The sequence below is a fragment of the Mesitornis unicolor genome, unplaced genomic scaffold (assembly GCF_000695765.1).
Source record: "Mesitornis unicolor isolate BGI_N332 unplaced genomic scaffold, ASM69576v1 scaffold21472, whole genome shotgun sequence".
Taxonomy (NCBI): domain Eukaryota; kingdom Metazoa; phylum Chordata; class Aves; order Mesitornithiformes; family Mesitornithidae; genus Mesitornis; species Mesitornis unicolor.
Window position 1 is genome coordinate 4,191 of NW_010167414.1, and position 13,849 is coordinate 18,039.

A 13,849-nucleotide genomic window follows, 5' to 3' on the forward strand; every position below is an offset into this window, starting at 1 on the left:
AGCTCTGCCCCCACATGCCGAGTCTCATTGCATCCAGGCAAAACACACTGGAGCAGTAACCCTGGAGAGGATCCTGCAGCTTTCCACCGCTCTACATACACAAAGTCTTTCTCACATGCAGGAGTAGGTCAGTAGAGCAGGCTATTTCACTTTGCCCATTTCCCTTCTGCCCCATCTCATCTACTTGGATTGTAGGATTTCTGGAGCAGGACTACCTTGCAGGTTACAGCTACACAGATTTTTATTGCTGCCTCGCAAAAAGCAATGTAAGCATTGCAGCTTTTGGTCCACATGCCTCATGTAACTACTCAGTGAAGTGGCTTTATTACCCCAGCTATGGGAGAGTCTGTATTGTGCTGAGCTCTCTGCACAGATGCCAGATAAATCGTTGGCATTCTCCTTCCTGACAGTTGTGAAGAGATGTTTATCACAGAGAGGCATGGAAGGGGTCAGGGAAAGATTTTAGCTGAAATTATGTTACAATAGGAGACCTTCAGTTTCTGCCCTTTGTAAATGTGGAAGCCATGTAGTCAACGTTTCCATCTACGGTGTGATAACATACAGCCAGACAAAAATTCTCATAGGAAATAGGTTGAGGTGATCATTTGGAAGAAGCAAAAAAGGTATTTTAGAAAACCACGTCTGTTTCTTCTAAATTTTGTTTTTCCCTTGAGCACCTCAGCCACTGGCCACAGCATTTGGTCCCTGTCAGGCAAGTCAACTCCACCCAGAGCATCTGAGTACAGCAAAGAGTTTCGTTACATTGTTTTTGAAATCAACTGCTGTAGATTAATCACTAGAGAGTAAAGCACCAGGTAACACAGTGCTTTTATGCAGCAGAGGAGGTTACTTTCAACATGCTCTAGCTATCGCCAAGAAGAGACACTATGCACTAAGTTACAACTTAAAAACATTTGCATAAAACCAGCTGCATCTCCTCTGCCCAGAGGATTTTCTCTTGGCAGATGCTGCAGAAACGACAAGTTCTCAGGCAGGAATTACGCTGCAAGATGAAGAACGTTTTGGCTTTATTACGCTATGAAAGAGCATAAAGCCAAGAGACCGTCAACCAAAATAGTGAACAGAGCACATTTAGTGATGAGCAAACCCTGCTGAGTTTGCTCTCACATCCATCAGTTACGCTTTGCAGACCAGTTCTTCGCAGCAGGTCTATCAGCAGCTGCCACAAACCAGCATGTTGTTCTGATAGTAGCACTGATACAACTTCCTTGAGCCCTTACTTTAACATAGCAGACTTCTCTCTCCCTCACTCACTCACACTATTCATTTTCTTCTACTAATACTGAAACATTGTCAGCATTTTCAGCTTCATAGACTCCTTCCAATCACTGTCCCATGTTAAACTCATTGCTGCATTGAACACCACTCACAGCTGTATTTCAGTGAACACAAAATGAGTTTTTGCATGGGCTAATTTGCCAAAGTCCCTGGGAGCTTTTAGGCCATCAAGACATGAAAGGGGGAAAAAATTGTAAGGAAAAATCCCCAGCTAAAACATAGACACCCCCCCCTTAGCTGGGAATTGTAGGGGCACGGCCAACAACAGCCTGCTGCAGTGATGTGTGGGCCAGAAAAGCTCAGGTTTTCCAAATTTAAAGCAAGGCATGTTGGGAGAGGGAACAATCCTCTCCTGAGCATAGTGGGGTGGATGGAGAAAGGGGATGGCAGCAATTGCAGGAGTCTCTGGTTCTGAGGCACTTCTGAAAATGATTTGTGTGAGGGTTGAAGGGTGAAGAGCTTGGATCTGAGCTGACTACTTTAAAAAAAAACCAAACAAAACAAAGAGGAGTTTATTCTTTGAAGTGCAGCTCCAGTGTGTGATATGCATTACCCCCAGTTTCCCTGCAGGCAGGCCTCCACACAACCAAGCACCGTGGCTTTTCTTTGTTCTCCTGACCACAGAGACCATCTCCTGACTGTCAGGCAGGCAGTGTGAGCTGTGGTCTGCTGTTCTATCTGATCCCGGGCTGGGAGTGATGCTGTGGGATCAGACTGTGGCTGGGGTCACTGTCACACGTGTCCAGCTTGACAGCCCTTCTCCACAACATGCTGTGAGATCCCAGAGGCATTCTCCCTCCCCTGCATAACAGTCTTGGAGAGAAGTTTGAATTTTGAAGCGTGTGAGCCTGACGTGGCCTCATGGGGCTCCTGGTGAGCACTGGCCCAGGCTGCCCAGAGAGGTTGTGGAGTCTCCTTTTCTGGAGACATTTAAAACCCACCTGGACATGTTCCTGTGTGACCTGGTCTGGGTGATCTTGCTCTGGCAGGGGGTTGGACTGGATGAGCTTTTGAGGTCCCTTCCAATGCCTAATATTCTGTGATTCTGTGAGGAGTCAGGTTCTCCAGCTAACCATCCTCTGTTTCTGTCAGGACAGTAGTGAGGCAGCAGGTGGAGCTGGCCCCTGGGATGAAGAAGTCACCAAGTGGTGGGGAGAGTGGAGCTCCTGGTCCACCTGCTCCCGGTCCTGTGGGGGAGGCGTGATGTCCCGGGAGAGGCACTGCTTGAGACAGAGGTGAGTCCTATCCCAGGCCTCGAGTGGCAGAAGGGAAACAGGGTGCCCCAACCTGCATTTTGGGGCCAAACCTGGGTTGGAAGTGCCATTGCTTCTCTCTTCTGCAGCCTCTCAGAAAGGAAGACGGCTGCTGCCTGTGGGGTAGGTGGTGAGCAAGTGGTGGTGAGGAGGGCTGTGGAAGGAGAACCATGCTGCAAAGGGGCAGTCAAAAGGCCCAGACACCTTCTGGGGACATGATTAACTCCTGACAGCAGCCAGATCAGCCACGTCTCAGCAATTTCCCCTCTCTGTTCCCTGCAGAGCTTGCAGGTCTTTTTCCACTCTGTCGTTTATCTGGCTGTCACCTGACAGCATCTCCATTTGTGCCCTACAGCTGCTACAGTCCTGGTATCAGCTGGACAGGTTTTGTGGGAGTGCAGAGGGCTGGGGAGTTTCAGCTGCTTGAACTCCTGCTGTCCCCTCTATGTCACCTTGCCACCAAACCCTTCTCCTTGGGCACCTCACTAACCTGCTGCGCCAGGCTCCTACGATGTTAATGAGAGCTGGCATCCTGCAGCACAGCAAGCCCACAGAGGCTGCCCGCCCCATGCTTGGCCCCTTTCCCTTCTGCGTGAATGCACTTCTGAGTGGAGGAAACTCAGACCCGGGCCCCCACCTGCTCTCCTTCCTGCAGCAGAAAACTTCTTGGGCAGCTTAGCAGCACAGGAAGGATCCAGATGTGCTGCAGTGCCTTCCATCTGAATGTAGCCTCACCATTAACTGGGCTGCCAGTGTCTCTGCTGCAGCTCCTTCTTCCCAGGACGCTGTGGCCATCGTGGGAGAGCAGTGGCAAGCAGAGGGCAGGAGTGAGCCTGAGGCTGTCCCACACCATATGCAGCCAGAGCAGCCCTTCTGCCCTTTGCCTGCTGCCAGAAGAGAGATTTTTCTCTCCATTTGACATCTGCTCTATCCTTGAGCAGGGAAGGGCTTTGCTGTGGAGTTTTACTCTGGTGTTTGAGACTGAATTAAAAAAAATAGAAGCCCAATGTAAAAGATAGCCAGAAGATTTCTGCAGCTTTAAGAACAGCTTAAATGTGAGCCAAATATGCCCACAAAACAATTTCTGCCTGTGCCTGCAGGCAGACTCTGCTTCAGCTGGAAAGGATGGCAGTTTCCATACCTTTTGATGCAAATTTAGGCTTTGCTTACATCATGTAAAGCATTGCTCTGGAGAGATAGCTGCAGTACCTCTAGCCAGTCCAGCTGGAATATGCCTATGGGGTTCTTCATTACACAATCCATCCTGAGTTCCCAGGACTGCTAATGTATTGTCTCCTGCCGTTCTTTACACAGACCACATTGCCTTAATCTGTGGTCTCAGCCGTTCTCCCTACGTCTTCCCAGCTTTCAGGAGGTGTTTTTTCACCTTTGCACCAGTCAAGGACTCCAGAACCCCCTGGATAACTCCTGCTGGCCAGAGCTAAAGCATCTGGTGTTGAGAAATTCTGGTGGTTTTGGTCCATCATCTGCACCAAGCCTTTTCTGCTAATCTTTTAAGGTGGCCAGTCCCCATGAGAGGTGCTGTCTCCCTGCCTACTGCACAGTGAATCCTGAAATCAACTTCCCTGGTTACTGCAAATCCTGGGTGCTTCCGTGGGTGTGCTGGATCATCAGGCCCTATGGTCCTTTTGTCACATCACCCTTTTGGAGCTCAGAGGTGAAGGGACGCAGTGGTGGTGATACTGCAGTTTCTCCCTGTGAACTTGCCCCAAAACAAGAGTAGTCTAAAATGAAAAATGTATTTCAGAGGAGATTTTGGCTGGTCTAGATCTGGAAAGCTTTGCTCTGATAAAATGCCTGCCTTGTGTCTCCCTGTTATGTCAGGCCTGACTTCTCTGTCATCCTTAATACCCTAGTACTTAACAGACCTCCAGTTCATTTTCTTTCTGCTTTGCAGGCTCCACATGCCCCAGGGAACAAACAGCACCGTGTGCCTTGGTCAAGCCAAGCACTACCAACTGTGCCAGCAGCAGGTGAGAGCCACTTCCAGTACTCATCCTCACTGGGGAACGTGGGCTGCTGGGGGGTCACATTTGGAGCTGCAAGAGCACCAGCTCTCAGGGTGTGACTGGTCCATCAGAGGGGTGCAGACAAAGGGTACAGTCCATTCCTGGAGTGGTTGATGGTGGGGTCTTTGAAGGTGTGGGAAATGGGCTCTACTCTGGTACTGAGAGGTGGAGGAATAGGTTATAAAAGCCTATTTGTTTTGGGGTGTTGGGAGGGAAGACGTTTTTCCCTTTGCTGGAAGTAATATTTGCAGGACTGTTAAATACAGCTCTCTGAGGGGCCCTTGACAGTGGTGGCCTGGCCTTTCTGCCTGCATTATGGCACTTTAAAGTCCATCACTGATTCCTTCCAGGGTGGAGAGGGCATTTTCATCCTCCAAGGATGCAGCAGGGACAAGCAGCTGTCACAGCCATGGCTGTGACATAGGGAGCTTTTGATCACATTTATTCCCTCCATAGCCCTGCCCAGCCAACACAGCAAGCTTCAAACAGCAGCAGTGCTCCAGTTTCAATGCCAAAGCCTTTGGGAAGCGCTACTACCACTGGATGCCCCTCTATCCAGGTGGGTTTTCACAGCTCACACAAAGGATCAGGGTGAGAAAACACCCACAGGGTCTTCTCAGACACAGGAGAAGGGGAAGGTCCCAGGGGGCAAGGGATGGATGCTCCTGGCTGGTCTGGAAGTGCTTCCCCTATGCTCCCTGCTTTGGAGAAATCATTCCCTGTCTCTTCACAGAACCGCTCCACCCAGCCAGGCCTCCTCTCTCACCACATTGCTCCTGTTTTGGATCCTACATCAGCAACCACTGGTGGGCAGACAGGACACAGGCTTCTCTGAGTTGTCTTGGCTAACCAGCAGTCATCTTGGCAGAGTGGGTGTTCACGCTCTTTGTGCCTTCTACCATTTTGGCTGCCTTTGTCACCCAGCATGCTTCCCACTGGGTTGGTAGTGGGTTGTTCTGAACAGGATGGCCATCCATTTCCTGCACAGGCAAGGCAAATTGCTTCACATGGGTTACCAGATGGCCCTTGAGGCCCAGATTGAGCTCACCTAAGGTACTACTCTCTTTCTAGACCCACCTGTTTTTCCATTAGCTGCCAAGGGGGACATAAAACATCTGCATCTCTAGCTTCGGCTGCTCAGCTGGATGGGGTGTAGCTGGCTGTGACCCCACGCAGTTGGTACCCCTCTTACAGGCTTTGTGCATTTGTGTGGCCTGGGATCTGCTGATACAGATTCCCATGTCTAACACAGGGGATGGCACTGCAGAGGGGAGAGGGTATGGCAAGGAACAGCATTTGCCAGCATGGTCCCCAGCTGCAGCCTCATACCATGTCCCCTTTACTGCTACAAAATCTGTAGCTTTGGGGTCTCATCTCAAGCAGCAAGAACATCCAAGGTGATACCAAAACATCAGTATGGATAAGAGGAAAGTCCCCTTCCTCACTGCCCATCTCCAAGCACCTTGATCTGCCTGGTGACTTTCTGCTTCTTTCCCTTCAGACGACTACACCAGTATCTCCAACAAGCCATGCGACCTCCAATGCACCACCCGGAGTGGAGAGAGGCAGCTGATGGCCCGAGCACAGGATGGTACCTCCTGCAAGGACAGGACCTATCAAGGGGTCTGCATCAATGGGAAGTGTGAGGTGAGACTCTGGGAGGAAGGAGTACAGAAGTTGTGAGTGTAAGTGCATAGCTAGATTTCCTGGTCATTGCAGGGCCAGGGTTCCCAGCAAGGAGCTGAAACTGAGATCTGGTGTGGAGTAATTACATTCACTCTTGAATGCCTGTGGGCTAGAGCAGAGCAGGGAGGCTCACACGAAAGGAATTAGGTACATCTACATGTTCCCATTGAGTGGCAGCATTTTCCTCCCAGCATAGAGAAGACTAGAACTGCAGATTTGTTTTCATAGTCATCCAATATACATAAAAAATAAAATCTTACATTTGATTTTTCCCTCAAATGGCAAAGATGAAGGGTTGTTGTATTTAGTGTCACAGGGAGGTACCTTACAAGCTCAGGCAGGCCTGCCGTTGATGCAGCATCTCCTGGAGGGCAGTGTTGTATATCACTATGTCTGCGAGGAGGACTGGCCTAAATGCGGAGACAGAAGGAACACCAAAAGCTTACCCCAGGCTCACTCCACTCACCTACTCACACAAGTTCCAGAATCCCCAGGTTCAGGCACACAATGTAGATGGTCAGAAATTACACAGGTGAATTTCTGCTGCTATTGGATTAATTTGTTACTCCACTCCAAGCTAACGTACATGCCCTGCCTAACGTCACCAAAAGAGCATGTCTTGAAAAGACCCTGTCCTGTGGAGAATAGCTGGCCCCAGAAAACCCTCTCTTGTTTTATTCTTTGCAGCCAGTTGGGTGCGATGGGAGCCTGTACTCACCCCGGACGATGGACAGATGCAGGGTGTGTGGAGGGGACGGCAGCACTTGCCACCGTGTCTCGGGCAGCTTCCGAAAGGCAATCTCACAGATAGGTACTCCCTACTACCACAGTTCGGAAACTTCACCTGCTACTTCTTACCACCAGCTGGCATAAAGGGTGACTGGCTTGAACGTGGGTAGGAGTTTCCCAGCTGCTTGGTGGAAAGACCTGAAGAGTGCCCCCCCACCTTAGATTCCTGTATTTTGTCCTTTTCCCTTAATCATCAGAGGAGATTGGTTTTATGTGCTGTGTATTAGGCTGGTAAGGTTTCCCTTCACCTCTTTACAATAGGAAGCGGCTGGGGATCTATTTGTACCTATTGATTTTGGCATCTTGCCCACCTCAGATAATGTGAAGAGATCAATTAATCTTCTTTTATTTGTGCTACGTGTTCATTTGAAACTTAAGCTCCTGTGATGAGGGTCGAAGTGTTTGTTGCAGCCTGCACTTAGTCTCCTCCCTTCCCCAGTCCTATGGCAGGCACAGCTGAGGAACAGTCTGTCTGAAACTGGGCTGAGATTCGTCATAACCTTGTGGCCCAGACCTCCACCCACAGAAGGAATTGACTGTGGTATGCTCATTAGTAATTAATTAACTGTGGTTTGAGGATGTTTTGGGACATCATTTCACACTGTTTCACTAGTCTACCTCGCTGTCTAAAGAGATCAGACTAGAGAAGCACTCGTGCCCTTTTCCAGAGCAGGGATAATGGTGCTAACCCCTCTAGCAGTAGAGTTTTGGCTGCCTGTTCCAGTCCTTATAAAATCTTACAGAACGGACAAGACTTGCATTTCTAGCAGGAAAGACAAGCTGCCAAACCACATAATTTAAGAGCCTTCTTATTTTCTCTCCCTTTAAAGGTCAATTTTTATGCTACTCCCAAGACAAATTCTGCTGAGTCAGGAGCTGAGGGGACCTGTGGTCTTTTCCAGCCTCTCTTCACCATCAGCCCTGATCACTATTAAGCTTTTTCTGTGCTCTTGCCAAAAAGAGCGTGAGAGCACATTCATCCACACACCTAAAGCCAGACTTGTTCTAGTGCAGTTCTTTCCTGACTCCAAAACCAGCAGTGCTCCCACTGAGTGTTAGAGACCTGCAATGGTGATCTGTAAAGCGTCTTCAGAGGGGAGCTGGAATTAGGGCTCAGACTGGTGCAAAATGCATTTGAGTCCTTAGTGTCCTGCCCCTGAAGGGCAGCACTGCCCTCCTACACACACACTTACGCCACGAGCTGCTTTTCCTACCTAGACCTTTTTATTCTGTCCTCGGGATTTCCTCACCCTCTGTTCTGTTCCCATTCCTCAGGTTATGTGTTCATCACCAACATCCCTGCTGGTGCCATGGACATCCTCATCATTGAGCGCAGGAAAACAGAAAATATCCTAGGTAAGCAAAGCAACCAGACAAACGTGGTTCAGCTGCCTGGGAGGTGGGCTCTGTGCACTCCCATCTGTGCTGTGAGAGAGCTATTTATGAACATTTCCTCCAGGGTAGCACAGGGGCATTTCATCTCTCCATAAACCAAGGCTACCACATCTTCAGCAGCAGGAGGGACATTTGGAAACTGAGCTTACTATGGGCAGTCCCTGTTGGGAAGACATTTGTGCTCTTCTTGGAGAGGGAAGTGAAAGCAGCCGACATTGAACAGTGCTGATCTGACCTGATGCAGAAGATGAATACTGGAGGGCCTGCAGTTCTTTTTCTATCAGGCTTTTCTCAGTCATGAGTTGTTTGCTCTCCTCAGTGCCAGTGCAGTCCTGGTGTTCTGCATAGAGTATCACATTTGTCCCTTTTCTCTCTCTTTGAAGCGCTCGCAGATGAATCCGGGCATTTCTTCTTCAACGGCAACTCTGCCATTGACAACCCCCAGAACTTCAGGGTAGCTGGCACGATCTTCAAGTACCGGCGGCCCTCAAGCCTGAACTCAGATGGTCTGGAGTATATCATAGCTCATGGACCCACTAACCAGTCTCTGAATGCCATGGTATGTGAGGAGCAAATTTTAGGCTTTCCTGTCTTGCCTGTCCCAAAGTTGTGAACCTCCCTCAGAAAAAGAGGATATGAACCTGGTTCTCAAGCCAAACCCAAGTATCTAGGTGGTTGAGGAAGCCAGATATTTTCTGAGGTGGGGGGAAAGTTGTCTTGGATTTACGAAGATGCTTTCTTCTCTTAACATCCATCACAAAATGGATGTGGCTAGAAGAGATCTCTGGGAAAATACATGTCCTTAAAATAAAAACAGCTTTGTTTTCTTTCCCTGTTTCCTTCAGTACTATAACTTTAATGGGAAAATGCCACACGTAACTTATGACTACACTGTACCACGGACACCTCCTCTCCGAACTGCGGCCCCTGCTGTAGACAGACCTCTCTATCATCACCTACCAGAGACCAGCCAGAACCATCCTATTCCAGCCAACTCCAGAGCAGCCCAGGACTTCAATGCAACATGGCTCTCCCTGTCGCCAGATGACACTAGTGAACAGCTTCCTCTGAGAGAAGGGCATGAAGATTTAGGCTTCAGCCATCCACACTTCATGCAGACCAACTCCACCAGTCAGACTCAGGACTGGGGCTGGGAACAAGGTGAAGAGAAGAAGTATGACTTCCAGATAAGACACGTCTACCATGCAAACACAGCAGGAGAGGAAGAGGAGGAGGAAGCAGCAGCAATTCATGGAGAAACAGAGTTAGGTTGGTTGATTTTTTTTTTTCCTTCTTTCGCATTTTATTCATTGAAAGCAGACATCCCATGCTGGTCTTCCTGAAAACTAAAGTGGCTTTACCATCAGAGCACACAGGAGGGAACCATGGTTAATAGGCTCTCAGAGAGCAGCAAGGGCCAGAAGCTCTGTAAGGGAAGGGGAGCTGGGAGAGGGTGGCCATGATACAGATCAGGCAGGGCAGTCCCACAGCACCTGAGCTTGGCAAGCAGGGCAGTGGCAGCAGCAGGTACTAGCAACAGTCTAGTGATCATCAGGTGAAAGCAAGGTTGCAAGTCAAATCTGAGGTCAATCTGAAAAAAAACCCAACAATTCAGGAACAAACGACACCTGCAACATTGCTCAGGCAAGGACAGAAGGCCCAGGCCTGAGCTTAAGTAGAGCTGCTGAGCAACAAGCAGAGAGTGTGTGAGGTTGGTCAGGGCAGGTAAGGGCTGTCGGTGCACCTTCATGGCAACTTATGATTTTAAGGCCAGATGGCGAATGGTTTTTGCCTTGTTAAATACCATGTGCTGAAGTATAAGCCAACTAATATAGTTAAGACATCCCTGTATTTTTCTTCCAGCTCTCAGATTCAATCAGATTTCCATCAGCACAGCTGTACCCTACAGCATGAGGAGATCCGAGCTCTTGGAGAACAGCCGCGTAGCATCCTCCAGGCTTCGTCTCTTCAGGCGACTGTGTCACCGAGACCCACACAGCACTGCCTTCTGTAGGGAGCTGCAGCGCTTGGCAGCCAGGCTGGCCCTGAGGAACTCCACAGCAGGACTATGGGCAGAGACAGCTGCCCCACGGCCACAGGGCCTCCACAAAGCGCCAGCCCGTAAGAACTCACTGGAGGACTTGAAAGTGGAGGCTTTTGCTGGGAGTCAGGGGGAAGCAGCCAACTACAGCATGATGGCATCTGTGGAGAGCCCTCTGCTAAGTGCCAGCCCAACCACGGACATCAGCCAGGCAGAGCCTCTGCAAGCCCCTGGCACTGAAAGGTGGCACTTGATTTCCTGGGCAAAACAGGAGCATAGTTAGCCGGGGAGGGAGGGTCGAGCCAATCCTGTGGTAGTCTCACTGCTGTCCTTGATGTCCCCATTCTTCAGCATTTATCCATGCAGCTGCTGTAGATGTTTGACCAATGGTGTGTCCTCCAAAGACTGGCACAACTGACTTGACACAGAGCTCCCAGAATGTATTTTGCCTGCCCCACCCCCCCACTTCCATTTAAATCCTCTTTAAATGGGTTTTGAAGGACCTGAGTAGCCAACACTAGTGCAAGTGTAAAACAGGCCAGGAGTCTATAGCACATCGCATACATGCACACACACGTGTGTACCAGCACAGCATGCCCCTTTTATCCCATTCTTCTGGACACACATGCCTCTAACTTCAGCAAACATTTGGCAGGAAATGGAGTGACAGCTTTTAAACATTTCTGGCAAGCCACACGTAAACTCTCCCACCACATTATATAAGAGGGACCTTGCTTGAGCTTTGCTTTCAAACTTATGTTATACCTCCTAAGGTGATAATAAGAACTGAGGCTGAGGGCACCCACACACTTGAAAGACCATAATATGGACAAGTCTCACTGTAAACGATACCTTCTCTCAGAGGAGGGTGTAGATCCATGGCTTTTCCTGGCCTTGCTAGTTGGATTCATGAGGTGGATCAAGACTTTACATTCTGTTCATCAGTGGTCTCTTTTACCCAAGTTGAGGGACATGGAGAGCAGAAATACTGGGTTTCTTCCCATCTTCAAAGACCGTAAGGAAGAAACTAAATATATTTCTTGTTAGCAGCAATTTTTCACTTTTAGCTCATGCGGCTTCCTTTTTTCCCCGCAGCAATGAGTTTGATGTGAGCCCCGTGGGCCATGACGACATCAGCTTGGCTGACATGTATCGGTGGAAAGTCTCAGCTTATGCCCCCTGCAGCTCCACGTGCACTTCAGGTAGGTTTGGCTGCAGGCAGCTGATCATGTGAGGTCCTTTTTGGCTGTTGATGGAGAGAATACTGGTACTTCTTTAAAATGGCAGGTAGAGTTTCAGATGCAGTGAGCACTCCAGTAATTTAATCATAGTGGGAGGAGGCTTTTGGATCTGATGGAGCCTGACTAAGAGAGGGTCTTGATTGCCCAGCAGGTATCAGCACCTCCTATGTGATGTGTGTCCGATACGACGGAGTGGAAGTGGATGAAACGTACTGCGATGCCCTAACCCGACCAGAACCTACTCATGAATTTTGCACAGGGAGAGATTGCCAGGCTAGGTGAGTGAAAATGACGTCAGCTGTCCATGGGGACAACGTATCTTTGTAATGAATGTTTTCTGCACAAAGTATACAGCCATTTCTGGGCTGGAAGATACGCTTAAACAGCCAAGCCCTTGTAGCCCCTTCTAAGCAAAAAATGGGAAGGAATTTGCTGTCTAGGTTGCCTGCTAAGGGCAAAGTTGAATTTCAAGACCAACATCCCCTTAATACAGACATATGCAGGATGAGCCCATTCATAGCAGCAGCTACTGGGTGAGGGAATCCTAGGCGTGCAGGCACTCCCCAGCCACACCATGTCCCTTGTCCTCCTTACTGAGGGTTTCCTTTGTACTTTCTCTCCTGGGGACTGCTCGTGGAGGTGGGAGACCAGCCGGTGGAGTGAATGTTCCAGGACCTGTGGTGAGGGCTATCAGTACCGCACTGTGCGCTGCTGGAAGATGCTGGCTCCAGGCTTTGACAGCTCCGTTTATGATGACCTCTGTGAGTCCGCTGGGCTGGCCAGGCCCATGGAGAGGAAAGCCTGCAAGAACAAGGCCTGTGGGCCCCAGTGGGAGCTCTCCGAGTGGTCCGAGGTAGGCAGCAGGGGAGCTTTGCTCTCAGAGGTAAGCAGCCAGGGCTTTGCTGGGGCCTGGAGGAAGGTGACCAACAGATGTTGGGTCATAGGAAGCCCCTGGTGAACTGCATACTGGGGAAACAAGGACTGCCTTTTACCCACTGCTCACCTGTTCTGGCACTGCCCAGCAAACAAAGCCCATTACAAAAGATTTTTTCTAAGGCTACTTCTTAAGCAGGATGTCAAACAAAAGCCCCATCTTTGCCTCCTTGTTCCAAGGATTTAACTAAGGGCAGATGGGAAAACAGCATAGAGACAGGAGATAAAACCCAATTGAAGTCCCTTTGATTGACTTCCCACAGCCTGCTTGGGACTGGGACAGTGGAGCTGCCCAGTGTCTGAATAGCAGTCCAGGCCTCAGCATCTTGGAGCATTGGAGCTCTAGGACCCAAAGTAATTAAGCAGCAGAGAGAGAGACAGACCTGCCAGTTTCTGTCCCTGCTGGGGCCCTTCCCCTCTTTTCTAGTGCAGCAGGAGCAAAACTGGAGGAGGCGTAGCTGGCTTCCTCACCTTTGCTCGTCCCCCTTGTCCTCTGCTTCTGAGCCCTAGCACTGACTCTGTGGCCATTGCAGTGTTCAGCCCGGTGTGGCACGCAGGGGACGATGAAGCGGGAGGTGCGCTGCTCGGTGGAAGCACCCCTCTGCGACGAAGCCCAGAAACCCAGCAGCGAAAAGGCGTGCACAGGCCCACCCTGCGATCGCCGCTGGACTGCTTCGGATTGGGGCCCGGTGAGTCCGGAGAGTCTGCTGCTCCTTGCACCCGATGCCGGGGGTGCAAGGCGGGTGGGAGGGAGCAGGTAGGCAGTCACACTACTGCTCTTTTGGCTTTCTTCTGGCAGAAGCTAAGCTAAAGAAACTAGAATAATCTCTAATTTTGCTTCTCCATGCTGTAAATTTTGATAATCTGGGAAGCAGATGTACCTCTAAAGACCCTTGGGATCCAGTTCCACAGTCCCAGTGACTGCGACCCCTCCACCTTCCTGCTGTGTCTAAATGCCCTTTATTCCTCCAAGTGCTCAGGTTCATGTGGCGAGGGACGCATGAGCCGCTTCATCGCGTGTCGCAACCTGGAGGGGAAGGTGATCTCTGACTCGCAGTGTGACCCAGCCACCAAGCCACTGGCTGTTCATCCTTGTGGAGACAAGAATTGCCCTGCACACTGGGTGGAGCAGGAGTGGGAGCAGGTAAAGCCAAGCTCAGCCCAGTGTCCTCAGCCCTCTTT

General features: G+C 50.0%; 1 protein-coding gene across 1 annotated transcript in view; it reads left to right on the forward strand.

The window, feature by feature from the left end:
• Nucleotides 1-2,391: 2,391 nt before the first annotated feature.
• LOC104536152 (ADAMTS-like protein 2) overlaps nt 2,392-13,849 on the forward strand; it is a gene marked incomplete at its 5' end in the record, with an annotated part of 14,405 nt that continues 2,947 nt past the window's right edge. The window contains 13 exons of the mRNA XM_010178698.1: nt 2,392-2,534; nt 4,471-4,546; nt 5,039-5,141; nt 6,084-6,229; nt 6,956-7,079; nt 8,333-8,413; nt 8,836-9,011; nt 9,298-9,716; nt 11,589-11,695; nt 11,886-12,012; nt 12,374-12,587; nt 13,201-13,356; nt 13,641-13,811. Of these exons, the coding sequence (XP_010177000.1) occupies nt 2,392-2,534; nt 4,471-4,546; nt 5,039-5,141; nt 6,084-6,229; nt 6,956-7,079; nt 8,333-8,413; nt 8,836-9,011; nt 9,298-9,716; nt 11,589-11,695; nt 11,886-12,012; nt 12,374-12,587; nt 13,201-13,356; nt 13,641-13,811 (2,043 nt within the window). The remainder of the gene's footprint in view (nt 2,535-4,470; nt 4,547-5,038; nt 5,142-6,083; nt 6,230-6,955; nt 7,080-8,332; nt 8,414-8,835; nt 9,012-9,297; nt 9,717-11,588; nt 11,696-11,885; nt 12,013-12,373; nt 12,588-13,200; nt 13,357-13,640; nt 13,812-13,849) is intronic.